Genomic DNA, 25,934 nt, shown 5'->3' on the forward strand with positions numbered 1-25,934 from the left:
AATTTAGTTGGGAGAGATTGGCCTTGATTAAGAGGTCTAAAAATAACAAAATAGGTATAAATTCGTTGATAACTCAAATTCTGAGCATCGAAATTGCTCAAACTAAATTAGGTTCAGTAGAACATAAGTGTTTACGTAAGTTGACCAAATTTCAACAAAATTGTTATATGGGAAGTATAATAACTTTTCGATTGTTTCCAAAATAATGTGCTGGCCGAAATAAGAGCAAAAAACCATTCAATGGTCAGCGCGCGCGTCTTATTGTCGATGGCGCACTGCCTATTTAATCCAAATAGTAGTTAAATTTGGATTTATATAAACTCTTTTCGTTGGTTTCAATTTCAAGCAGTCAAGTATTGTTATCGAGATCATGACTCGGATCTCGAGTTAATCTCAAAATGAAATCAGTTCACTTGACAAATTTGATCACCTTTAATCACTTGGCTGCTTAGCCTTAACCTCTTCCTCGGTCGATCTGCTAAGGAGCAAGCAAGCGCAAAATTATATTCTGTGCAACGTGAATAATGGCATGTTTAGCATGTTGAGTTGGCTTTATTCGGAGACTTCTCTTAGTCTTATCAAATGTGTTCTGGCAGTTTATAATGTGGTTGTTTTAAATGTTTGCCCGGTTAACTGTGCTTCTCTTACAACCAGTACTGTACTGCATTCATTACCTGAAAAATGGCTTGACCGTTTGTTAAGCTGTCATAACAGCAGCGTCAAATGAATGTTAAGTATCTTTGTCACGTGCCAGAATTAATGTCGGTCACCTTCCGAATATTAATAATTGAATACTGTAGTTTATACAAAGGCAACCAAGTTTCTTTCTCCTGTGTGTTGATTTTTTATTTCATTGCGATGGGTTTCAAAGTCCGTAAACTAAAAGTTCATATTAATCCAAAAAATAAATAATTGCGATTAATAAGTAATTACGATTATGGATTAAATAATTAAATAATTTAATCTTTTTAAATTTTCCTTTCTGCCTGTATTTTTTAAACTTTTTATGGTAATACAAACTTTTTGCTTTACCAGAATGAGGTGGGGGTTAAAAATGTGTCCCAATATGGAAATGTCAGAGCTAATTTTGCCTATCACCCGGTACTGCCCACAGTCACATGGTATAACTGTATAACATGTGGCTGCACCTAATTTAGTCAGGTACCAATAATGATATATCCTGTTTTGAATTTACAAACAAATGGTGAAATACTCGTGGTCGTACTCTCGTAGATACGAGATTACCAAGTTTAAATCCCACCTTTGCTAGTTTAAATCCCACCTTTGCTAGTTTGAATCCCACCTTCGCTAGTTTGAATCCCACCTTTGCAAGTTTAAATCCCACCTTTGCTAGTTTGAATCCCACCTTCGCTAGTTTGAATCCCACCTTTGCAAGTTTAAATCCCACCTTTGCTAATTTAAATCTCACCTTGAAATTTCTACTCGATACCACTTCGTCTCCATAACTCTCTCTCTCTCTCTCTCTCTCTCTCTCTCTCTCTCTCTCTCTCTCTCTCTCTCTCTCTCTCTCTCTCTCTCTCTCTCTCTCTCTCTCTCTCTCTCTCTCTCTCTCTCTCTCTCTCTCTCTCTCTCTCTCTCTCTCTCTCTCTCTCTCTCTCTCTCTCTCTCTCTCTCTCTCTCTCTCTCTCTCTCTCTCTCTCTCTCTCTCTCTCTCTCTCTCTCTCTCTCTCTCGCTCTATATCTCTCTCTCTCTCTCTCTCTCTCTCTCTCTCTCTCTCTCTCTCTCTCTCTCTCTCTCTCTCTCTCTCTCTCTCTCTCTCTCTCTCTCTCTCTCTCTCTCTCTCTCTCTCTCTCTCTCTGCACGCCAGGACTCCCAAAGTATATACGAAATCATAAAATAATAAATATCAATGCAATCTACAGACCCCTGGAGTCTTGAAGCTGTCGCTACCTGACTCAGAGAAAACCCGTTGTGGGTTTTAAACGAGTACATGAAATTTAGTTTACAACATTTTTAGTCAAAAGTTTGACTAAATTTATGGTAGACTAAATTTGTCGTTCTTAAGGTATATGTTATGAATATTATTATTATTATTATCATTGCGAGACTAAAAAACCAGACTGAGAATATTGATTAACTTTCCATTCGAAAGAGTTAGATTCTGAATCACCCATAGTAGATAATTCGTTAGTATTATTTGATACATTATCGGACCTTATTTGGACGGACATTACTTGAACGGACATAATTATGAACGGACATTGATATGAACGCTAGAAGGCAATCAAAACCATCAAAAATCCGAATTTTTTTTCATCTTTTTTTTAACGTTTTTTAAATTTTAGCAAATGATTATACATAACAGTAAGCTTATCTGCGCTGTGCAGATAACTGATAAGGTACCTACAGGACTAGATTAGATACCGTCGGTCACATAACTAGGGAGATATCCCGGTTTGTCTTATAGTTATACTTTATCGAGATGGGCGGTATATGGTAGAAGGTATCGTAGCTGACAAAAGCCACCGAAGGTCGCCTATACCAAGTGGGGGGCTAGAGATAAAGCTTAAGCTGTACTTTATGCATTCAAGTATCTCTCTAGTAGAGCAGTTGGGATCATTCATTGCCCGGTACGACTACGAGTTGGACAGACAACCAGTTGTAAAATAAAATGTGGAGGTAGAAGACTGAAGAAGCCGAAGATCAACTTCAAGATAGTGATACTGATCATGCAATAATGTGATATTTACAATTCAGATTGTTAAAATTTTATAATACCTTGTTTTTATTAGTTCAACGATATAGTTTAGTTTAATGTAATGATAGCTATTGAAATTGACGGAAATTAAAAAGGTGTCATATTCTGGACAAAAAGTTCAAAATGTAAAAAATTTTGGAAAAAATCCAACGGACTTTAACTTGGACGGACATTAATGATTAATTGAACGGACTTTATTTGAACGGACATTAAGATGAACGCTAGGGCCTCCAAGCGTTACTTGAAGTAATGTCCGTCCAAATAAGGTCTGATAAGGTAGTTGATACTATACAGTATACTATTACTATGCTATAATTGATAATATTAATACTGACGGTCTTTTAGAAGTAGAGGTATTTCTTGATCCTCTTCTGCACAATAAAATCAATTTCCTAATTAAAAAGAATTGCGCCCGTTTGTTCGGCTGTCAGCGGACGCTAGATTTCCATCCACTTGCAACATAACAGCTGTCCAAATTTGATCATACCTTGGCCTTCAATTAATTTTTTGTTTCTTGTGTCACGTGAATTGGCTTAATTGACTAGCTGAATAGTTACAAAACCGAAATAAAAGTTGATCGTGGTACTTCAGCCCAGTGGCAGTATTCAGTTCAGACACTTGACAGGCTTGAGGCTGAGCGCGGCCCAGTAATACTCAGTAGGTCAGACAATGCAAATAGAAACAGAGTTTACCGAACCAGCTTAATGTAATTGTTAATTAGCTCAAGTTTGGAGGTGCTGCGAGTTTACAGTTGTCTGTTATGGATGTTATTGTTAAAGGAGTAAAATATTTGTGCATCGAAGATCAACATGATGTTGTCCCAACACAGAGCGCGTAAAAGTAATTTAATTAATTTTACTGATAAGCCGCGCGGCTGTATTCTGAATTATCGCGTGTAGTTTTGAATGTTGGTTCTCCGCAAACGTTTAAATCGAAGCTGTCATAGCAACGCGCAATTCTAGACCTGAGAAAATTGATACACTATAATATAATCTAGGTTCCGGTTTACTGGGCCGCGCTCAGCCTGTCATAATTCCGCCGAATCTCTATTTTATATGTTTATAAACATGATAGCCTCAGGTCCCCAGGTAAGGTTCCGGTGAAATGGATAAATAAGGAAGAGAACATATTATTATCATATTCATGTTGTGCTTAAAACTGGTCCCTCTGTTTCACTTTCAAATTAGTGGTTATACAAGATTGAGTGATGTTTTGTAGTCATACTTCAATGATACCAATTATTAGAATTCAAATCTCAATGTTCAGTCCGTTAAATAGTTCAGTAAGATGAAGTGTTCATTCCATTTGCATTGTCTTGCTAGGTTAGTGTAAAGTAGTAGATTTGGAGATCTGTGAAGTAGGAAGTAATTTCACTCAATCATGAATCAGCAGCCGATGGTGTGCGTTATGTTTTGAATTGGTGTTGACAAAATTGTGTTCACAGCTGCTCTGAAATCAGTTAATTATTCAATTAGTTGGTCATGTGATCGAAAGATTATAACACTAATATAGGTTCAAATAAGGTAGGTATATTATATTACTTCGGAATCATAGGGTGACAGAGAAAAATGGAGAATCTTTCCAATAACTATTAACACTACTAGAACGATAATGTTTAATTGACGAACCATTTCATTGATTGTGATATGATAGAGTCAAGGAGGGCTGATTCGATTTCGAGGATGACCTTTTTTTCTATAAGTGAGCCTATAATGGCATGTAAGGAACTGCTTCCTTATCATATACACATAATTATAGAGTTATAGGGGAGTGGTCTATATTGCAAACCCACCTACAACGTTCGTTACTGCTATCGTTTTTTGTTTAAGTTGCTTTTTTCATTCATTGGACAGTACTCTCCTTTGAATGAAATGCTGGAATCGTGCCAGGTTTCAGACACAGCGATTCGAATACATCAACGGACTCCGTATTTACCATCTCCAATAAAAAGTGAGCACGATGAAATACCAGCAGAATGTACGGAGTTTAAAGAACAAATGGACAGTTGCTATGAGGAAATTGTACATTGGAAAAAGAATATTTTTGAGCCCCCAACATGTAAGATAGGGAGGGAATTTGTAAAGGAATTATCTACGTGGCTTGAACATTTTAATATAGGATCAGTTTATCAGTGTTCATCAATCAAAACATTTATTATCCTTCCTGCTCTGCTTCTGCAAAAGCCATCCGCAAAAAGTAAAAAAGCTGAACATAAAGTCTTGTTGAAAAAACGGTTAGAATTATGGAGGCAGGGGAATATTTCTGCACTTATGAGGGAAGCAAGAACTATACAACGACAACTAGCGAGGAGCTCTCGGAAGCAAGAAAAGGATTGTGCGAGAACATTTGCCAACCTCATGTTTGAAGGGAAAGTCAGCTCTGCGGTGCGCATGTTGTGTGATAACGATAATAAAGGAATACTAGAAATGTCTACAGAGACTATGGACCAGCTATTGAAGAAGCATCCAGAACCAATGCCTATAGTGGAGAATAGTTTACTTTTTGGACCAATTGAAGAAATAGAAGAATCGTTGTTTTATAATATAGATGAAACAATGGTAATTAGGGCGGCAAAATTTACTAACGGGTCTGCTGGACCATCACAAACTGATGCTGATTTTTTTAGATTCATTTTGACGCATAAGAATTTTAAAGACGAAGGAAAGAAACTGAGAGATGAGATTGCTAAGTTTGCAAGGTTGATCGCATCAAAACCGTATAATCCTGATCTGCTAGACTCTTACGTTAACAGTAGACTCATACCGCTTAACAAGTGCCCAGGGGTGAGGCCAATAGGAATTGGGGAGACCTTAGGCCTTAGACGAATAGTGGGAAAATATTTGAGTTGGGAATTGAAAACAGCCATCCAAGTTGCTGCTGGACCACTGCAGGTTTGTACAGGACTGAAAAGTGGATCGGAAGCTGCAGTGCATTACATGCGGGAGCAATTCGAAACAGAATCTGCGGAAGCGGTGATTTTAGTTGACGCCAGTAACGCTTTTAATTTTGATTTAAATGCTTTTTTTCATTCATTGGACAGTACTCTCCTTTGAATGAAATGCTGGAATCGTGCCAGGTTTCAGACACAGCGATTCGAATACATCAACGGACTCCGTATTTACCATCTCCAATAAAAAGTGAGCATGATGACATACCAGCAGAATGTACGGAGTTTAAAGAACAAATTGACAGTTGCTATGAGGAAATTGTACATTGGAAAAAGAATATTTTTGAGCCCCCAACATGTAAGATAGGGAGGGAATTTGTAAAGGAATTATCTACGTGGCTTGAACATTTTAATATAGGATCAGTTTATCAGTGTTCATCAATCAAAACATTTATTATCCTTCCTGCTCTGCTTCTGCAAAAGCCATCCGCAAAAAGTAAAAAAGCTGAACATAAAGTCTTGTTGAAAAAACGGTTAGAATTATGGAGGCAGGGGAATATTTCTGCACTTATGAGGGAAGCAAGAACTATACAACGACAACTAGCGAGGAGCTCTCGGAAGCAAGAAAAGGATTGTGCGAGAACATTTGCCAACCTCATGTTTGAAGGGAAAGTCAGCTCTGCGGTGCGCATGTTGTGTGATAACGATAATAAAGGAATACTAGAAATGTCTACAGAGACTATGGACCAGCTATTGAAGAAGCATCCAGAACCAATGCCTATAGTGGAGAATAGTTTACTTTTTGGACCGATCGAAGAAATAGAAGAATCGTTGTTTTATAATATAGACGAGACAATGGTATTTAGGGCGGCAAAATTTACTAACGGTTCTGCTGGACCATCACAAACTGATGCTGAATTTTTTAGATTCATTTTGACGCATAAGAATTTTAAAGAAGAGGGAAAGAAACTAGAGATACATGATTGCTAAGTTTGCAAGGTTGATCGCATCAAAACCGTATAATCCTGATCTGTTGGACTCCTACGTTAACAGTAGACTCATCCCGCTTAACAAGTGCCCAGGGGTGAGGCCAATAGGAATAGGGGAAACGTTTAGACGAATAGTGGGAAAATGTTTGAGTTGGGAATTGAAAACAGCCATCCAAGTTGCTGCTGGACCACTGCAGGTTTGTACAGGACTGAAAAGTGGATCGGAAGCTGCAGTACATTACATGCGGGAGCAATTCGAAACAGAATCTGCAGAAGCAGTGATTTTAGTTGACGCCAGTAACGCTTTTAATTCTGTTAACAGACAAGCTCTCTTACATAACGTGAGAGTACTATGCCCGGAGTTGAGCATGATTGCAATCAACATGTACCGGAAACCATGCCGGCTATTTGTTGGGGGAGCTGAAATCCCAAGTCGGGAGGGTACAACCCAAGGCGATAACCTGGCAATGTCGCTCTTTGCCATTGCAACTCTACCAGTACTACGGAAATTAGAAGATCACGAAAAAGTGGCACAAGTATGGTTAGCAGATGACGCCACAGGAGTGGGTACTCTTCACGCACTTTTAGGATGGTGGAAAGATATCATTGAAGAAGGACTTAAGTATGGCTACTTCGTGAACCAGGAGAAATCTTGCTTAATCCTGAAAAATCCTGAACATTTACATACAGCTCAGGAAATATTTTCCGATTGCAATATAGATATCAGAATAGATGGTCAAAGGCATTTAGGAGCTGTGCTGGGGACGCCTGAATTCAAGGATACCTACATTAACAACCTTGTAGTTGAGTGGAGTGATATGCTAAAAAAGTTAGTACAGTTTGCCAAATCACAGCCTCAGGCAGCCTACGCTTGTTTTACGCACGGTGTCCGCCACAAATTTACATATTTTATGAGGACACTAGATATCAGCTCTTATATGGGCCCTCTTGACAAAATAATCACTCATGAGCTTATTCCAACTATATTTGGTTGTCCAGTATCTCCTATACACCGAGAACTTATGTCATTACCATTAAAGAACGGAGGTATGGGAATGCCACAATTGGAGTATCGAGCGAAAAGAGAACATGCAGCATCGCTTTTGGTAACCCGGGGACTGGTAAATTCCATGAAAGGAAAATCTCTTGCTGCAACTGACACGGAATCGAGAGATGAGCTTCAAGATATGTTAAAACAGCGTGTTTTGGAATATAAAGAACAACAAGAGGAGATACTTAAAAAGGTTGACAAGAAGACTGCAAGGGTTTTGGAGCAGATTAGCGAACCAGGGAGCTCAAATTGGCTCTCATGTCTACCACTAAGAAAACATGGTTTCGTTCTAAATAAATCTGAATTTAGGGATTCTATCAGATTGCGGTACAACTTAGATCTGGATCGTTTACCTTCACACTGTCCATGTGGAAAAACGTTTGATGTGAACCATTCTCTAAATTGCCATCTTGGTGGCTACATCATTATCAGACACAACGAGATTAGGGATTTTTTAGCTGGCTTGCTGAACACTGTTTGCTCGGACGTGGAAGTTGAACCTCAGCTACAAGAACTAGAAGGAGAGCAGTTCACGAGGTCATCAACACTTACGGGTGACCAGGCAAGACCCGATATTAGAGCTCGTGGTTTCTATAGGCCGGGCCAAGTGGCTTTTTTCGATGTTAAGGTAATTAATCCCAATTCTAATTCCTACCTTCAACATTCGACAAAGAAGACTATGGAGAATGCCGAGAAACAGAAATCACGATGCTACAACGAGAGAATACTTAATGTAGAGCACGGATCATTCGCTCCATTAATTTATTCAGTAACGGGTGGCATGGGACCTCAAGCCAGGACATTTGAGAAACTGCTTTGCAACAAACTTGCTTATAAGAAGAAGCAGAATTACAACGATATTATAAATTATTATCGGTGTAAATTATCATTTTTAATTAGGAAATTAATTTTATTGTGTATTAGAGGATCAAGAAATACCTCAAACAAAACTTACGAATTATCTAACATGGATGATTTAGAATTTAACTCTTTCGAATCGAAAGTCAACTAATTTTTTTCAGTCCCATGGACTGGGTTTTATTTTTGCAATGATGATGTTCATAATATATAACCTGTAATACTATTCTGTATATATCTAATTTCGTTTTCCAAAAAATTTTAATTCTGTTAACAGACAAGCTCTCTTACACAACGTGAGAGTACTATGCCCGGAGTTAAGCTTGATTGCAATCAACATGTACCGGAAACCTTGCCGGCTATTTGTTGGGGGAGCTGAAATCCCAAGTCGGGAGGGTACAACCCAGGGCGATAACCTGGCAATGTCGCTCTTTGCCATTGCAACTTTACCAGTACTACGGAAATTAGAAGATCACGAAAAAGTGGCACAAGTATGGTTAGCAGATGACGCCACAGGAGTGGGTACTCTTCACGCACTTTTAGGCTGGTGGAAAGATATCATTGAAGAAGGACTTAAGTATAGCTACTTCGTCAACCAGGAGAAATCTTGCTTAATCCTGAAAAATCCTGAACATTTACATTCAGCTCAGGAAATATTTTCCGAATGCAATATAGATATCAGAATAGATGGTCAAAGACATTTAGGAGCTGTGCTGGGGACTCCTGAATTCAAGGATACCTACATTAACAACCTTGTAGTTGAGTGGAGTGATATGCTAAAAAAGTTAGTACAGTTTGCCAAATCACAGCCTCAGGCAGCCTACGCTTGTTTTACGCATGGTGTCCGCCACAAATTTACATATTTTATGAGGACACTAGATATCAGCTCTTATATGGGCCCTCTTGACAAAATAATTACTCATGAGCTTATTCCAACTATATTTGGCTGTCTAGTATCTCCTATACACCGAGAGCTTATGTCATTACCATTAAAGAACGGAGGTATGGGAATGCCACAGTTGGAGTATCTAGCGAAAAGAGAACATGCTGCATCGCTTTTGGTAACCCGGGGACTGGTCAATTCTATGAAAGGCAAATCTCTTGCTGCAACTGACACGGAATTGACAGAAGAGCTCCAAGACATGTTAAAACAGCGTGTTTTGGAATATAAAGAACAACAAGAGGAGATACTTAAAAAGGTTGATAAGAAGACTGCAAGGGTTTTGGAGCAGATTAGCGAACCAGGGAGCTCAAATTGGCTCTCATGTTTACCACTTAGAAAACATGGTTTCGTTCTAAATAAATCTGAATTCAGGGATTCTATCAGATTGCGGTACAACTTAGATCTGGATCGTTTGCCATCACAATGTCCATGCGGAAAAAAGTTTGATGTGAACCATTCGCTAAATTGCCATCTTGGTGGCTACATCATTATCAGACACAATGAAATTAGGGATTTTTTAGCTGGCTTGCTGAACACTGTTTGCTCGGACGTGGAAGTTGAACCTCAGCTTCAAGAACTAGAAGGAGAGCAGTTCAAGAGGTCCTCAACACTAACGGGTGACCAGGCAAGACCCGATATTAGAGCTCGTGGTTTCTATAGGCCGGGCCAAGTGGCTTTTTTCGATGTTAAGGTAATTAATCCCAATTCTAATTCCTACCTTCAACATTCGACAAAGAAGACTATGGAGAATGCCGAGAAACAGAAATCACGATGCTACAACGAGAGAATACTTAATGTAGAGCACGGATCATTCGCTCCATTAATTTATTCAGTAACGGGTGGCATGGGACCTCAAGCCAGGACATTTGAGAAACTGCTTTGCAACAAACTTGCTTATAAGAAGAAGCAGAATTACAACGATATTATAAATTATTATCGGTGTAAATTATCATTTTTAATTAGGAAATTAATTTTATTGTGTATTAGAGGATCAAGAAATACCTCAAACAAAACTTACGAATTATCTAACATGGATGATTTAGAATTTAACTCTTTCGAATCGAAAGTCAACTAATTTTTTTCAGTCCCATGGACTGGGTTTTATTTTTGCAATGATGATGTTCATAATATATAACCTGTAATACTATTCTGTATATATCTAATTTCGTTTTCCAAAAAAAAAAAATGTAAGGAACTGTTGACAGTTTTGAATGTGCGAAGACTGGAAAACAGCAAGCAACTGATCTGAAAAGAAAATATTAGGTTGTGATTGTCCCGTTCGTAATATACATCAACATTATATGTACATTAAATCAAAAGTGGTGAAGTAATCTTGAATGAAAGCGTGAGAAACCTTAGCATAATGTGCATAGTAATTTTATTATCTTATTGGAAAAAGTATAAAAACACCTTCCCTTATAGTTATAATATGTCATGTAGAGAATGAGGTGAGGTAATTAGCCTGAGAACAGTTGATGGTGAGGTATTTAAACCTACCTATCTCGTTAAAAATAACTTTTTTTATAATATAATTTTGTTTCAGTTGCTTTTTTCATTCATTGGACAGTACTCTCCTTTGAATTAAATGCTGGAATCGTGCCAGGTTTCAGACACATGTCGAATACATCAACGGACTCCGTATTTACCATCTCCAATAAAAAGTGAGCATGATGAAATACCAGCAGAATGTAAAAAAACCAAGGAATTATCTACGTGGCTTGAACATTTTAATATAGGATCAGTTTATCAGTGTTCATCAATCAAAACATTTATTGTCCTTCCTGCTTTGCTTCTGCAAAAGCCATCCGCAAAAAGTAAAAAAGCTGAACATAAAGTCTTGTTGAAAAAACGGTTAGAATTATGGAGGCAGGGGAATATTTCTGCACTTACGAGGGAAGCGAGAACTATACAACGACAACTAGCAAGGAGCTCTCGGAAGCAAGAAAAGGATTGTGCGAGAACATTTGCCAACCTCATGTTTGAAGGGAAAGTCAGCTCTGCGGTGCGCATGTTGTGTGATAACGATAATAAAGGAATACTAGAAATGTCTACAGAGACTATAGATTTAGACTATGGATTTAAAGAATCGAAACTGTTTGGACTCGCAACAACTTGTCGTGCAGTGCGCGTTTTTAATATCGAAACTCTTTTAAGAGAATCGAAACTGTTGACTCGCAGCAAGTTGTTGCGCGCATTTTTGTAATATCGAAACTCTTTTAGGAGAAACGAAACTGTTTTGACTCGGATCGCAGCAGTTTGTCGCGCGCATTTAAAAAAAATCATCGAAACTCTTTTAAGAGAATCGAAACTCTTTTAAAAAAATCGAATCCTTTTTGACTCGCAGAAACGCACGCATTTTTGTTATTACGAAACTTTTATAAGTTATAATATAACGAAACTTTTAAATATATAAAAGGAGAAACGAAATAATTTTAAACTTAAAGCAATATGTTGGATCAGTGGCGTAACGTTGCCTGTTGGCGCCCCCCTGCCGAAAAAAGCGCCCCCCTGTTGGCGCCCCCTCCCCTTTTGGTGCCCCTCTCTAAAATTGAACAAATTAGGTGATTTTAGAGAATACGCCGGTAAAATCTCTAAAAAAGTGTGTATCTAGAGCAAAACGCGCAGTTTTGCTAGTACTTTAGTTAAGTTTTCGAAATTGTCCCACATTCAAACGACGATTTGGCGCCCCCCTAAGACGGCGCCCCCCTGCACAGCGGGGTCAGCAGGGCCTTTCGTTACGCCACTGTGTTGGATGATGATTAATCACTCTACACTCGACTGTCTACGTGACTTTTTTAACACTTCCTCCAGGTGGCTCTGAATGACTATTCGAAACCCTAATCCTCTAATCTGATCCCAACCCTAACCCTAACCCAATCCCTAACTGAAGCATATGCTGAAACACTAACCCTAACGAGAAATTAGACTAATTACTTCCTTATATGGTCATATTGTAGGTTTACAACGGCCTACCAGGCCGACGCGCGCCGAGTTGGACTCGTCGACGGTCCTGGAACAGATATTTTACGAGTTACATACATGTTACATGGTAAGGTCTCCTCCTAGTCGTTGGAGTGGCCTGCATCACACACATCGCGTTGGCGGCGTAACATATGTCTCCACTGTACTCGGTTGGTAGCCAAAGCTTCTGTTGTGTCGTTGTCGATGTTTTCAACACCTGTAAACTTAGCAGCATCTTCGAGTACGCAGGACTTCCAGTTCTTACGGGGTCTGCCCCTTGACCTCTTTCCATAGTTTGGCTTCCAGTTCAACAGAAACCTCGGTAGTCTAGAGTCTGGCATTCTAACTACATGTCCATACCAACGTAGCCTGGCAGCACTGATGAAAGTCTCAACTGACTTGATGCCAGCCCTCCTAAGAACTTCGTCGTTGGTTACATGAAAGAACCATTTAATCCTAAGGATCCTTCTCAAGGAGGTTTGATGGAAAACCTCGAAACGTTTCATCTGCTTTTTGGTGGTGTTCCAGACTTCAGCTCCATACAACAAGATGGTGAGGACAGCAGCCCTATAGATCCTGATCTTGGTTGGAGTCTTTATAGTTCTGCTATTCCAAATGTTCCAGAGCTGATGAAAGGCGCCATTAGCCTTCTGGATACGGACATCCAGGTCTCTGTTGATTGTCCCATCCCCACTAATAGTTGCACCCAGGTAGACAAAGTTGCTAACCTGCTCGACGGGTTCACCCTCAACCGACAGCTCAATACAATCATCCTTGATGAAAGGTCGCTGGGAGGCGCACTTGCTTACAGCCATGCATTGGGTCTTCTTTGCATTTATTCTGAGCCCAGCGTAGGAGCTGTAATGAACTAATAGATCAGTTGATTCCTGTAGGCCTTCCCCTGAGTTGTCCATAATAGCCATGTCATCAGCATAATCGGTGTCCAGAATGACCTTTTCCTCGACCGTCTTCATCTCTTTCTGCAGCACTGCGCCTTGACTGATGGTCTTGTTGGTCTCAGCCAGAAATGCAGAAAAGTTTAGGCAGAAATTAAAGACAGGAGGTGCTTGAATGTCACCCTGACCTGTGCCTGAGTTAACATCAAACCAGTCTGTCAGCTCCCCATTAACCCTCACGGCACTCATGGTACCCCCAAAAAATGACTGAAATATTCTGACATATTTTTCAGGCAGCCCATAGTGTCTCATACTGCACCAAATAAAGTCCCTTCTGATAGAATCGAACGCTGCCTTGAAATCCACAAAATTAATGTAAAGAGGAATGTTAAACTCAAGACAGTTATGAATAATAGTTCGGAGAGAATAAATCTGATCAATACATGAGCGGTTCTGTCTAAATCCGCACTGATTCTCCCTGAGGAGACACTCCATACCAGCATGTAACCGCTTAAGAAGAATCATCTGAAAAAGCTTGGATGCTGTAGACCTTAAGGTGATCCCTCTGTTGTTCCCGCAGACTGAAGTGTCTCCTTTCTTCCCAATAACAATGATCACACCCTTTAACCAATCTTCAGGAACAGTCTCTTCTTCCCACACTTTCTTGAATAGACACTCTAGTTGATCAACTAGAGCACTCGCACCATACTTCAGTTGCTCGTTAGTTATCCCGTCCACTCCTGGGCTTTTGTTATTCTTAAGCTTTGTCAGGGAATAACTAATCTCGTCTCTGGTGGGTGGTCCATCCGAACAAGAGAGAGAGTTAAAGTGGGGTTGGGGTGGTACTGTATCAAGGTCGGCAAGGTTGACACTTGATGATGGGGGGTTCAGAAGTTCAGTAAAGTGCTCCTTCCACCTATCCCTCTGCTGTTGGGGATCCGTGATCTTCCTACCGTCCTTGTCCCGGACACAAGATGCTTGAGGCTTCTTGTTCTTACCAGAGATCTTCTTGATCTTTGCCCATACCTCACGCTGCTGACCTTTGCTCGCTGCTTCCTCAAGATCAGTAGCTACTCTAACTGCCCAGTTATTGTCGTCTAGCTTGCTGCTTTTCTTGACTAACTTATTAAGTTTAGAATACTCTGACCTGTTAGTGTCCGAGTTTGGGTCTTTGCGCTTAAACTGTGCCCGCTGAGTCAATAAATCCTTGGTCTTCGGTGACAGGTGTTGCTCCTTTGCCTTCCGGGGTCTTTTGCCTAGTACCTCCAGTGAGACATCAGTGACGGTCTGACTGAGATTACGCCACATATCCTCGAGGTCGACCTCACTATCCAGACTTGCAAATCGGTTTTGAAGAGCCACATTGTACTCTAAAACCGTAGTACTATCCCTCAGGCGCTCAATGGCAGGCACATTGGGCCTGTTGGCGTTGATCTTTGTCACTGACTGAAGTTTGATTTTCAGCAGTCCTAGAACCAGATAATGATCGGAGCCGATGTCTGCCCCGCGACATACCCTAACATCAAAAAGTGACTGACGAAACCGCTTTCCAATGCAGATATGATCTATCTGATTGACGGTGAGCCCGTTGGGGGACCGCCATGTTCCCTTGTGAATGTTCTTGTGCTCGAAGAGAGTTCCCCCGATGACAAGCTGGTTCGTCGCACAGAAATCCACAAGTCTTGTCCCGTTGTCATTTGATGAGCTATGGAGTGATTCCCCACCGATGACCGCTTCACTTCCATATCTGCCTGATGTTACTTTTGCATTAAAATCGCCGAGCAGTAACTTGATATCGTGACGAGGTAGCCCATCAAATGTATCTGTGAGTGTCCTATAAAACTTATCTTTCTCACTCTCCTCTGCACCCTCAGTTGGAGCATAGGCCACAACAACAGAGATGTTGATTTGCTTACTATGCAGCCTAGCAGTTAAAACCCGCTCCGATGTGGGAGTGAACGATATCAGGGAGTTTCTGATTCGTTTTGAAAGACTGAGACCGACTCCCTGTCTCTTGATCCCGTCGACTCTACCGGAATGGATGAGTAGACTGCCATTGTCCAGTAGAGTGGTGCCAGATCCAGGCATGTGAGTCTCGGTGATCCCCAAAAGATCCAATCTGTACTGATCAATGTTTTTACTAAGTTGGTAGAGCTGTGTAGATGAGCTGACAAGAGATAGAACGTTCCATGTTCCAAAACGTAAAAACTGTTTGCAATAATTTACTGGATTGGATTTGTTGGAAGCAGGGTCAACATGGATGATCTGTTGACTAATAAATCTGGTCGGATGACGAGTACCCCCTCTTCTCATCAGGCGACTGGGGTCCCGTAGGCTTTGCCCAGCCTCCGTCATGCTGGAACCATCCGTCCTTGAATTGGAAGTAGCACTCCGTCCATTTGATGTGTGTGTTGTTTCAGTAGCGTTGTTATTTGAGGTGGAAGGGATGCTGGCCCTTCGCACCCGATGAACTGCATGCAGTCCTAACGAGACAGATGTCCCGGTTATATTTTTCGACCTGTACTGGTCTAGAGCCGCAGTGTTCTGTTACCGTTCACCTGTTTTAACTGGAATCACCCAGAACAGGCTACTAAGCTTAACAGTGGCACCTCGAGAAGGGTGTGGCTCTTCACCACGCACTACGGATCTTGGGCTCGGAGAGGTTGTGTAAGACACTTCACGAGCCCCTGGAGTTTGGAAAACCCCTTAACCTTTAATTTTTACGAGTATCACCCGTTAAGTCATATCACGTGATCGAGACAGTTTTTCGCCGACATCTCGCTAGGGGAGCATTTTAGCCCTATGTCATGTGTGGTGATTCGGAATCAGCGTTCGAAAATATATCGAACCAGGTAGATTTTAACTGTCAGGGGCCCTTATAGAAAAATCTCGAATATCGACTGTAGAGTGATTTAGCACGCTCGCAATATGTTTCCTCGCGAAGAATTGTTTATTGTTCATGTGCGGATTTTAAGCAAATATTTTACCGTCAAACTGCTTCAAAACCCTTGAAGTCTTTTTATTAACCTTTTCGACAACTAACGAGGAGCTCTCGGAAGCAAGAAAAGGATGTGCGAGAACATTTGCCAGCCTCATTTTTGAAGGGAAAGTCAGCTCTGCGGTGCGCATGTTGTGTGATAACGATAATAAAGGAATACTAGAAATGTCTACAGAGACTATATATTTAGACTATGGATTTAGAGAATCGAAACTGTTTGGACTCGCAACAACTTGTCGTGCAGTGCGCGTTTTTAATATCGAAACTCTTTTAGGAGAATCGAAACTGTTGTTTCGCAGCAAGTTGTTGCGCGCATTTTTGTAATATCGAAACTCTTTTATGAGAAACGAAACCGTTTTGACTCGCAGCAGTTTGTCGCGCGCATTTTAAAAAAATCATCGAAACTCTTTTAAGTTTAACGATAATAATGGAATACTAGAAATGTCTACAGAGACTATTGACCAGCTATTGAAGCTAGCATCCAGAACCAATGCCTATACTTATAGTGGAGAATAGTTTATTTTTTGGACCGATCGAACAAATAGAAGAATCGTTGTTTTATAATATAGATGAGACAATGGTATTTAGGGCGGCAAAATTTACTAACGGGTCTGCTGGACCATCACAAATTGATGCTGATTTTTTTAAATTCATTTTGACGCATAAGAATTTTAAAGAAGAAGGAAAGAAACTAAGAGATACATGATTGCTAATTTTGCAAGGTTGATCGCATCAAAACCGTATAATCCTGATCTGTTGGACTCCTGTACGTTAACAGTAGACTCATTCCGTTTAACTGCGTGGTTACTGACTGCTTGTTGAACACTGCGATGGTGAGAGGCCAATTAACGAAAAGAAGAATTAGAGGATCCTAATTCATCGTTAGCTACGACTCTACGACGGTAGTGCATACTCAGTAATCGTACAGTACTTATCTTTAAGTAAAGAATCTGCAGCCATGCTGTGGTACTGGTTGGAGTTGCACTGTCCGACTGTGTCTGCTGTCTCGTTGGGATGTCTCAATCTGAGGTTGCGGTCAACAAGAGATGGGGATGGTCAGCATATACAAGTTTTATCGTACAACTTCGGCAGTGCATATGAGGTGAGTTGTACTTATCTGGAGATAAAGATTCTGCAGCCAGCGTTGACCATGCTTTGTAAGACTAAGATTATGTCAGAGAAAGAATTTTATTTACGTTGAGAGTTCCAGCTCCGAAAAGAATGATTTCTTGCAATCCTCAGGTAAACTATTTTTGATTTTTGCTTTTATTTCAGTTGTATGACTTACGCCAGTACGATCATACTCCAAATTGAAATACGTTTTAATTGAATGTTTCTGTTTTCTGAAAGTTATTTTTCGGTTTCTCAACAAAAGATGAAAATCAGCCAACTTAAAAAAGCCTCTGTTTTTACTTTTGTGGATGTCTGTTCTAAGTTTTACAAGCTAACAATATACCAAGCTAATGGCACCAACCCACTTTTCCTGTAAATAATATTCTATCAGTCGCTTTTAGAGTCAATCTCACTGAGTCTGACTCTACCGTCATTAAAGCAGCAAGTGGGCAGGAGATAGAGCAAGTAGATGACTTTGTCTACCTTGGAAGCAGAATAATGAGTGCGGAGAAGGACTTTGATGTTAGGAAAGCAAAGGCATGGGGGGCCTGTCATCAGTTAAAGACAACCTGGAAGTCTGGAATGCGCAGGGACTTAAAGATCCGTGTCTTTCGAGCAACGGTTGAGCCCGTACTCCTGTACGGCTCTGAAGCTTGGACGATAAGCCAATCCATGACTAAGCGGATCAATGGATGCTACACTAGAATGCTCCGGATGGCCTTGAACATACGTTGGCCACAAATCATCAACAACAGTGATTTATACGGCAACATCCCCAAGCCATCAGCGATGATAGCCTCCAGAAGAATGAGACTGGCTGGACATGTAGCCAGGCATGACGACCTTCTGGCAAACCAACTTCTGTTCTGGGACCCTCAGCATGGATACAGGAGACCGGGGAGGCCCCACCTTACGTTTCTGGACATGCTAAAGAAGGACACCAGCCTTTCCTGTGTTGAAGAGATAAGATCTGTTATGCTTGACCGCGACGTGTGGCGAGGAATTGTAGTTGCTCGGACCAAGAAGCCGACTTAAGTCAGTAAGTCAGTAAGTCAGTCGCTGTTCGCCAAAGCTCAAACGTTTCATTCAATTTCTTTCAGTTTCATCGCAATAACCAATGGCACTCTTTAGTCTTCATGTGAGCATTTTGTCAAGCAAAGATCAAAAAGCATGTGTCTTTCTTCTGCCGTTAAAAAAGCACGTGACTTCCTTACACTGTTCACATTTTCCGAGTCTCTTATGCAACCAAGGAGTTTTATAAACGGGCCATGACAATGAATTAAAAAAGGCTTTCTCCCTTACCAGCCCAAGAACGTCGTGGATTCTTAAAAGCTGGTTTAAATAAAAACCTTTTGTGAACTCCACAGCTCTAGGGGGCCGGTTACAATGAAATAATGAAATTGTTTCTTTAGATGAAAACGTGACCCTCTAACACGTGACCCTCCTCCTACAATCAAATTGGGTTCTCAGCCGCGTTAAATTCAATAACAGTTATTTGTAACAACGTAAATGAATATTGGATGACTGTAATGAAAACCACGACTTACCATTTTGAAAGAATAGATCGTTAAATCTTCATCTTCATTTGCTTGATTGCTTGTAGCGATATCGTGCTAACAAGCAACCCCACATTTATTGATATCAAAAGTGCTCGTCACCAGTAAACGATGATATATTCCTTGCAACGGATGTGCCTTTCTTTTCCTTTTGTTTGAATTTAATACTGTGAAAATAATTATCTCTATTGTGAACTACCATAGGACCATGGACCTCACAAGAGGAGATAGTATTTTAACTCACTTACTGCAGTAATGGTAAGGTCATTTTTTATCGGTTTTCGAACAAACGTGCACACAGAAAATAATAACCTGGTATAATAAGTTTTCTTGGGGGTTTGACAATATGTGTGCACACTACGAATTCTTGCAAGTGGACAGAAGAATTTGTTAAACCATGGAGCTGATCAACCCTCATTTAGCTAACTTTAGCTCTTTTGTCCACACTTAGGGCTAGACAATCCTTTGATGCAGTATATAAGTCTGGGCCTATTGTAAACTTGTAAGGAAGCTAGTATAATCTCAAAATGGGAAAACGTTTTACCATAAGCTGCCCGGTATCCGATGTTGTTACATTACTTTCATGCAATGACTGTGGTTCCCGGAACAGTTTACTTAATTTATTTGGTTATTTTATTTTATTTTTTTCTAGGTCAGCTTCATGTTACCATTTTGCATAATGCTTATTAACTCTCAACTCAGCGGTTACTTTTTATTTTTCATTCCTATTACTGATTATTCGATTAATTTAAATTTGTCCAATATTATACTTACTGTAATATTGACGTACAATTGCAATTGCGGGATTCTCCAATTGTTGCATCAAGGTGTGGTCTACTTCATCCAGCTCAATTATAAATAAACAAAATATTTCGATAATTTCTCACATGAAAACCTGCAAAAAGACGTGATTATGCTAAACCTTGTATTATAGATGTTCAGCCAAATTAGTTAATAAACGGTTGCGTTTAAAATGCAAATGTTTACTGCGACTGTAATTTTAAAGATATTCGTTATTAAAGTTTCAATTTTGTACAATTTGTTGTATATCAGAGCTTATCAAGATGGTTATGTAAATATATGTATTATAGGTATTGGTGCTCATCTATAAAACCAGACATGACGTGGTGACTGGTGGCTTAATTTGAGTTTTACTTTATAGCTTTATGAACAATTGTTCAGAAAGTAAGACTCAAATGCAGTCGTGATCAGAGCCAAACAAAATTAAACTCAGGTTTGTTTGGGAGAAAAGTTTGAGCAACATTTCGCATCTTCTCAGAGCCTTTGAGGAAACTAAAAAACAAAAATATCGTCAGCACTAAATAAACCTAACATTATTTTCTTTGTTATAAAAGAGCATAATATGGAGTCATGTCTAGAAAGCAATCTTTAAAGTGGTAGGCAGTCAAGTTATAGCTTTATAGGTCTTTAAATCATTAAACACCATACATGAAGCATACAGTGTCTCAAAATGAAGGATTTGTCAAAATTTATAAAGCTTTTTAAGTGCGTTATCACGAGTAACAAATGCATGCAGAGCTCTAACCTTCTGTCATCAATCCAGCTCAAAAAGCCGTTTCAGGCTTTCAGTATCATGTGTAACTGTATCTTCAATTCTTAAAGTTTCCATTTGTTTTCGTAAGCCAGTTATATAAAGATTCCTGGGTAATATGAAATTTGTAAAAACCTTCAATTTGACGACAAAGAATACATTATGAAAATATTTCTTTGGAGTTTCGATGATTATGTTTCATAAAATGAACAAATCGCTTTCGTCTGCGAAATTCCAAAGAAATATTTACAAATTTATGCCTTAAATTATGTATAATGAGATCGAAATTTATAATATTCCATCGACACGAGCTTTCAACCACCTGATAGAGTCATGCAATCATGATTATAAATGTGTATTTCGAAGTATTTGATGTTGCTTTAAAAGTTAAACTGTGTAAAGTAGTTAAATATGTTTAATTTGAGTCTCCCAATCGGCTCATATCTTAACGTACTAGGGCATTTAATTTAACACTTTAAAGAATATATATTGAAATTTTGCTATTAAAAATTCGGTTTCTTCGGGCAGGAAATCATTTAACAACGTTTTTGATCCTTAATCGAACCATTATACCAGATATATTAATCAAATTTAATTGTCTAGCATCCTATTCCGCACCTTGGGAGATGAGATAGCGTTTTAAAAACCATAACTCTGCAGGGTCGCATTTTAACCCATGGAATCTGCAGCATCAACAAATCAACAATATAACTACCTAACTACAACTTGTGTGGTCTAAAGGCCGTTCTAAATCTAAGGCCAAATAAAACTTTAACTACAATATTTTCATTGCAAACATTTTCATTGCAAAATTGTGTTTGAGGCATGACTGATAGTAATCGACGGTTAACTTGATCTGAGAGAGTCAAACTCAGGATTTTCATCAAATCGTTAATTTGTAAGCTACTCAATATTATATAAAAAAATCAATGCACTTTTCCCGAAAAATTTATGTTTAAAGGTCATACATACATGTTACATGGTAAGGTCTCCTCCTAGTCGTTGGAGTGGCCTGCATCACACACATCGCGTTGGCGGCGTAACATATGTCTCCACTGTACTCGGTTGGTAGCCAAAGCTTCTGTTGTGTCGTTGTCGATGTTTTCAACACCTGTAAACTTAGCAGCATCTTCGAGTACGCAGGACTTCCAGTTCTTACGGGGTCTGCCCCTTGACCTCTTTCCATAGTTTGGCTTCCAGTTCAACAGAAACCTCGGTAGTCTAGAGTCTGGCATTCTAACTACATGTCCATACCAACGTAGCCTGGCAGCACTGATGAAAGTCTCAACTGACTTGATGCCAGCCCTCCTAAGAACTTCGTCGTTGGTTACATGAAAGAACCATTTAATCCTAAGGATCCTTCTCAAGGAGGTTTGATGGAAAACCTCGAAACGTTTCATCTGCTTTTTGGTGGTGTTCCAGACTTCAGCTCCATACAACAAGATGGTGAGGACAGCAGCCCTATAGATCCTGATCTTGGTTGGAGTCTTTATAGTTCTGCTATTCCAAATGTTCCAGAGCTGATGAAAGGCGCCATTAGCCTTCTGGATACGGACATCCAGGTCTCTGTTGATTGTCCCATCCCCACTAATAGTTGCACCCAGGTAGACAAAGTTGCTAACCTGCTCGACGGGTTCACCCTCAACCGACAGCTCAATACAATCATCCTTGATGAAAGGTCGCTGGGAGGCGCACTTGCTTACAGCCATGCATTGGGTCTTCTTTGCATTTATTCTGAGCCCAGCGTAGGAGCTGTAATGAACTAATAGATCAGTTGATTCCTGTAGGCCTTCCCCTGAGTTGTCCATAATAGCCATGTCATCAGCATAATCGGTGTCCAGAATGACCTTTTCCTCGACCGTCTTCATCTCTTTCTGCAGCACTGCGCCTTGACTGATGATCTTGTTGGTCTCAGCCAGAAATGCAGAAAAGTTTAGGCAGAAATTAAAGACAGGAGGTGCTTGAATGTCACCCTGACCTGTGCCTGAGTTAACATCAAACCAGTCTGTCAGCTCCCCATTAACCCTCACGGCACTCATGGTACCCCCAAAAAATGACTGAAATATTCTGACATATTTTTCAGGCAGCCCATAGTGTCTCATACTGCACCAAATAAAGTCCCTTCAGATAGAATCGAACGCTGCCTTGAAATCCACAAAATTAATGTAAAGAGGAATGTTAAACTCAAGACAGTTATGAATAATAGTTCGGAGAGAATAAATCTGATCAATACATGAGCGGTTCTGTCTAAATCCGCACTGATTCTCCCTGAGGAGACACTCCATACCAGCATGTAACCGCTTAAGAAGAATCATCTGAAAAAGCTTGGATGCTGTAGACCTTAAGGTGATCCCTCTGTTGTTCCCGCAGACTGAAGTGTCTCCTTTCTTCCCAATAACAATGATCACACCCTTTAACCAATCTTCAGGAACAGTCTCTTCTTCCCACACTTTCTTGAATAGACACTCTAGTTGATCAACTAGAGCACTCGCACCATACTTCAGTTGCTCGTTAGTTATCCCGTCCACTCCTGGGCTTTTGTTGTTCTTAAGCTTTGTCAGGGAATAACTAATCTCGTCTCTGGTGGGTGGTCCATCCGAACAAGAGAGAGAGTTAAAGTGGGGTCGGGGTGGTACTGTATCAAGGTCGGCAAGGTTGACACTTGATGATGGGGGGTTCAAAAGTTCAGTAAAGTGCTCCTTCCACCTATCCCTCTGCTGTTGGGGATCCGTGATCTTCCTACCGTCCTTGTCCCGGACACAAGATGCTTGAGGCTTCTTGTTCTTACCAGAGATCTTCTTGATCTTTGCCCATACCTCACGCTGCTGACCTTTGCTCGCTGCTTCCTCAAGATCAGTAGCTACTCTAACTGCCCAGTTATTGTCGTCTAGCTTGCTGCTTTTCTTGACTAACTTATTAAGTTTAGAATACTCTGACCTGTTAGTGTCCGAGTTTGGGTCTTTGCGCTTAAACTGTGCCCGCTGAGTCAATAAATCCTTGGTCTTCGGTGACAGGTGTTGCTCCTTTGCCTTCCGGGGTCTTTTGCCTAGTACCTCCAGTGAGACATCAGTGACGGTCTGACTGAGATTACGCCACATATCCTCGAGGTCGACCTCACTATCCAGACTTGCAAATCGGTTTTGAAGAGCCACATTGTACTCTAAAACCGTAGTACTATCCCTCAGGCGCTCAATGGCAGGCACATTGGGCCTGTTGGCGTTGATCTTTGTCACTGACTGAAGTTTGATTTTCAGCAGTCCTAGAACCAGATAATGATCGGAGCCGATGTCTGCCCCGCGACATACCCTAACATCAAAAAGTGACTGACGAAACCGCTTTCCAATGCAGATATGATCTATCTGATTGACGGTGAGCCCGTTGGGGGACCGCCATGTTCCCTTGTGAATGTTCTTGTGCTCGAAGAGAGTTCCCCCGATGACAAGCTGGTTCGTCGCACAGAAATCCACAAGTCTTGCCCCGTTGTCATTTGATGAGCTATGGAGTGATTCCCCACCGATGACCGCTTCACTTCCATATCTGCCTGATGTTACTTTTGCATTAAAATCGCCGAGCAGTAACTTGATATCGTGACGAGGTAGCCCATCAAATGTATCTGTGAGTGTCCTATAAAACTTATCTTTCTCACTCTCCTCTGCACCCTCAGTTGGAGCATAGGCCACAACAACAGAGATGTTGATTTGCTTACTATGCAGCCTAGCAGTTAAAACCCGCTCCGATGTGGGAGTGAACGATATCAGGGAGTTTCTGATTCGTTTTGAAAGACTGAGACCGACTCCCTGTCTCTTGATCCCGTCGACTCTACCGGAATGGATGAGTAGACTGCCATTGTCCAGTAGAGTGGTGCCAGATCCAGGCATGTGAGTCTCGGTGATCCCCAAAAGATCCAATCTGTACTGATCAATGTTTTTACTAAGTTGGTAGAGCTGTGTAGATGAGCTGACAAGAGATAGAACGTTCCATGTTCCAAAACGTAAAAACTGTTTGCAATAATTTACTGGATTGGATTTGTTGGAAGCAGGGTCAACATGGATGATCTGTTGACTAATAAATCTGGTCGGATGACGAGTACCCCCTCTTCTCATCAGGCGACTGGGGTCCCGTAGGCTTTGCCCAGCCTCCGTCATGCTGGAACCATCCGTCCTTGAATTGGAAGTAGCACTCCGTCCATTTGATGTGTGTGTTGTTTCAGTAGCGTTGTTATTTGAGGTGGAAGGGATGCTGGCCCTTCGCACCCGATGAACTGCATGCAGTCCTAACGAGACAGATGTCCCGGTTATATTTTTCGACCTGTACTGGTCTAGAGCCGCAGTGTTCTGTTACCGTTCACCTGTTTTAACTGGAATCACCCAGAACAGGCTACTAAGCTTAACAGTGGCACCTCGAGAAGGGTGTGGCTCTTCACCACGCACTACGGATCTTGGGCTCGGAGAGGTTGTGTAAGACACTTCACGAGCCCCTGGAGTTTGGAAAACCCCTTAACCACCAAAAGGTCACCTAATAGTAATGAGTTCATTAGAAAAATTTAACCGCTCCTCTCTGGTGATAAATTAGCCTACTGCTCTACTAAAATGACGCAACAAGCTTCAAATATTGTAAATGTTAAAAAATATTTTCGGTATAATTCTTACCATTTTTAACTTTTTAATATCAGAAAATATTTCAATGATCTTCACAGAAATGGGTCCGGAGAGGATGTGTTGTTTTGACTATAGCTTCCCTTTAAAAGACGTACTTCAACTGCCTTTCCAAATTTCCGTTGGAATGTCAGTCTTAGTAACATGTCAAGTTAAAATGACAACAGTAGTAAAGTAGTAAAGCAGTAAGGATCATTTGAGCCGAGTCAGACTGACAGGCTCTTTAGTTAGTTCGGTTCCGTCAGTTTCTGTCTGTGTCAGGACATATTTGTACCCCTCTTAGCCGTCTCAGCCGTCCATCTCATTTATACAAGCTAGCTTAAGCTGTCAAACTTAATCACTACCAGCCACCAGGCGCCTTAACATCACGTGATGCGTCTAGCTAGGGTCTTTATACCCCCTGAATTCATTTGGTTTTACCTGCACTTAAAGTGTTAAATTACATGGTCACTGTTTTCTTATCCTTTGATCCAACACACTGTTCTTTGCTTCTAAAAAGGTAATAATGGCTAGAAAGGGATACACCTGTGTTGACGCATAATCTCATGTGCAGTAGCTGATCGCTGTTTCGTTATCTAATATCTATTAAAGTATTAATGATCTAAAGTCTGTGCAGACGAATTATAAAATCTTATTGAGACATTAAATGATGAAATGCAGGTGTCCCATCTAATCTCACTCACAGCTCCAGCGATTGGATTACTTGTCAGCATCACAAGATGATGTTGACTGTTTTATCAAAAAATCTAATGTCT

At 40.5% G+C, this 25,934-nt stretch overlaps 2 protein-coding genes and 1 long non-coding RNA gene across 3 annotated transcripts; all 3 read right to left on the minus strand.

The window, feature by feature from the left end:
* Window positions 1-3,930: 3,930 nt before the first annotated feature.
* Window positions 3,931-4,428, minus strand: LOC134822367 (uncharacterized). Its single transcript, XR_010161175.1, has 2 exons — window positions 4,349-4,428; window positions 3,931-4,169 (listed from the first exon to the last, which is right to left on the minus strand). It is a non-coding gene; the product is annotated as an uncharacterized LOC134822367 (long non-coding RNA).
* Window positions 4,429-14,083: 9,655 nt separating this feature from the next.
* Window positions 14,084-15,660, minus strand: LOC134821595 (craniofacial development protein 2-like). The gene is made up of 2 exons (XM_063832295.1): window positions 14,152-15,660; window positions 14,084-14,095 (listed from the first exon to the last, which is right to left on the minus strand). The coding sequence occupies exons 1-2, from the start codon at window positions 15,658-15,660 to the stop codon at window positions 14,084-14,086; spliced, it is 1,521 nt and encodes a 506-aa protein (XP_063688365.1).
* A 6,987-nt stretch (window positions 15,661-22,647) lies between these two features.
* LOC134821596 (uncharacterized) lies at window positions 22,648-24,669 on the minus strand. Its single transcript, XM_063832296.1, has one exon. The coding sequence runs from the start codon at window positions 24,667-24,669 to the stop codon at window positions 22,648-22,650; it is 2,022 nt and encodes a 673-aa protein (XP_063688366.1).
* Between the last annotated feature and the right edge of the window lie 1,265 nt (window positions 24,670-25,934).

The sequence above is a fragment of the Bolinopsis microptera genome, chromosome 10, assembly GCF_026151205.1.
Source record: "Bolinopsis microptera isolate Bmic1 chromosome 10, MBARI_Bmic_1.0, whole genome shotgun sequence".
Lineage (NCBI taxonomy): Eukaryota > Metazoa > Ctenophora > Tentaculata > Lobata > Bolinopsidae > Bolinopsis > Bolinopsis microptera.

Bases quoted from the DNA above. Each gene is read 5' to 3' on its own strand.
- LOC134821595 (XM_063832295.1), bottom strand. From the start codon at position 15,660: ATGACGGAGGCTGGGCAAAGCCTACGGGACCCCAGTCGCCTGATGAGA.
- LOC134821596 (XM_063832296.1), bottom strand. From the start codon at position 24,669: ATGACGGAGGCTGGGCAAAGCCTACGGGACCCCAGTCGCCTGATGAGA.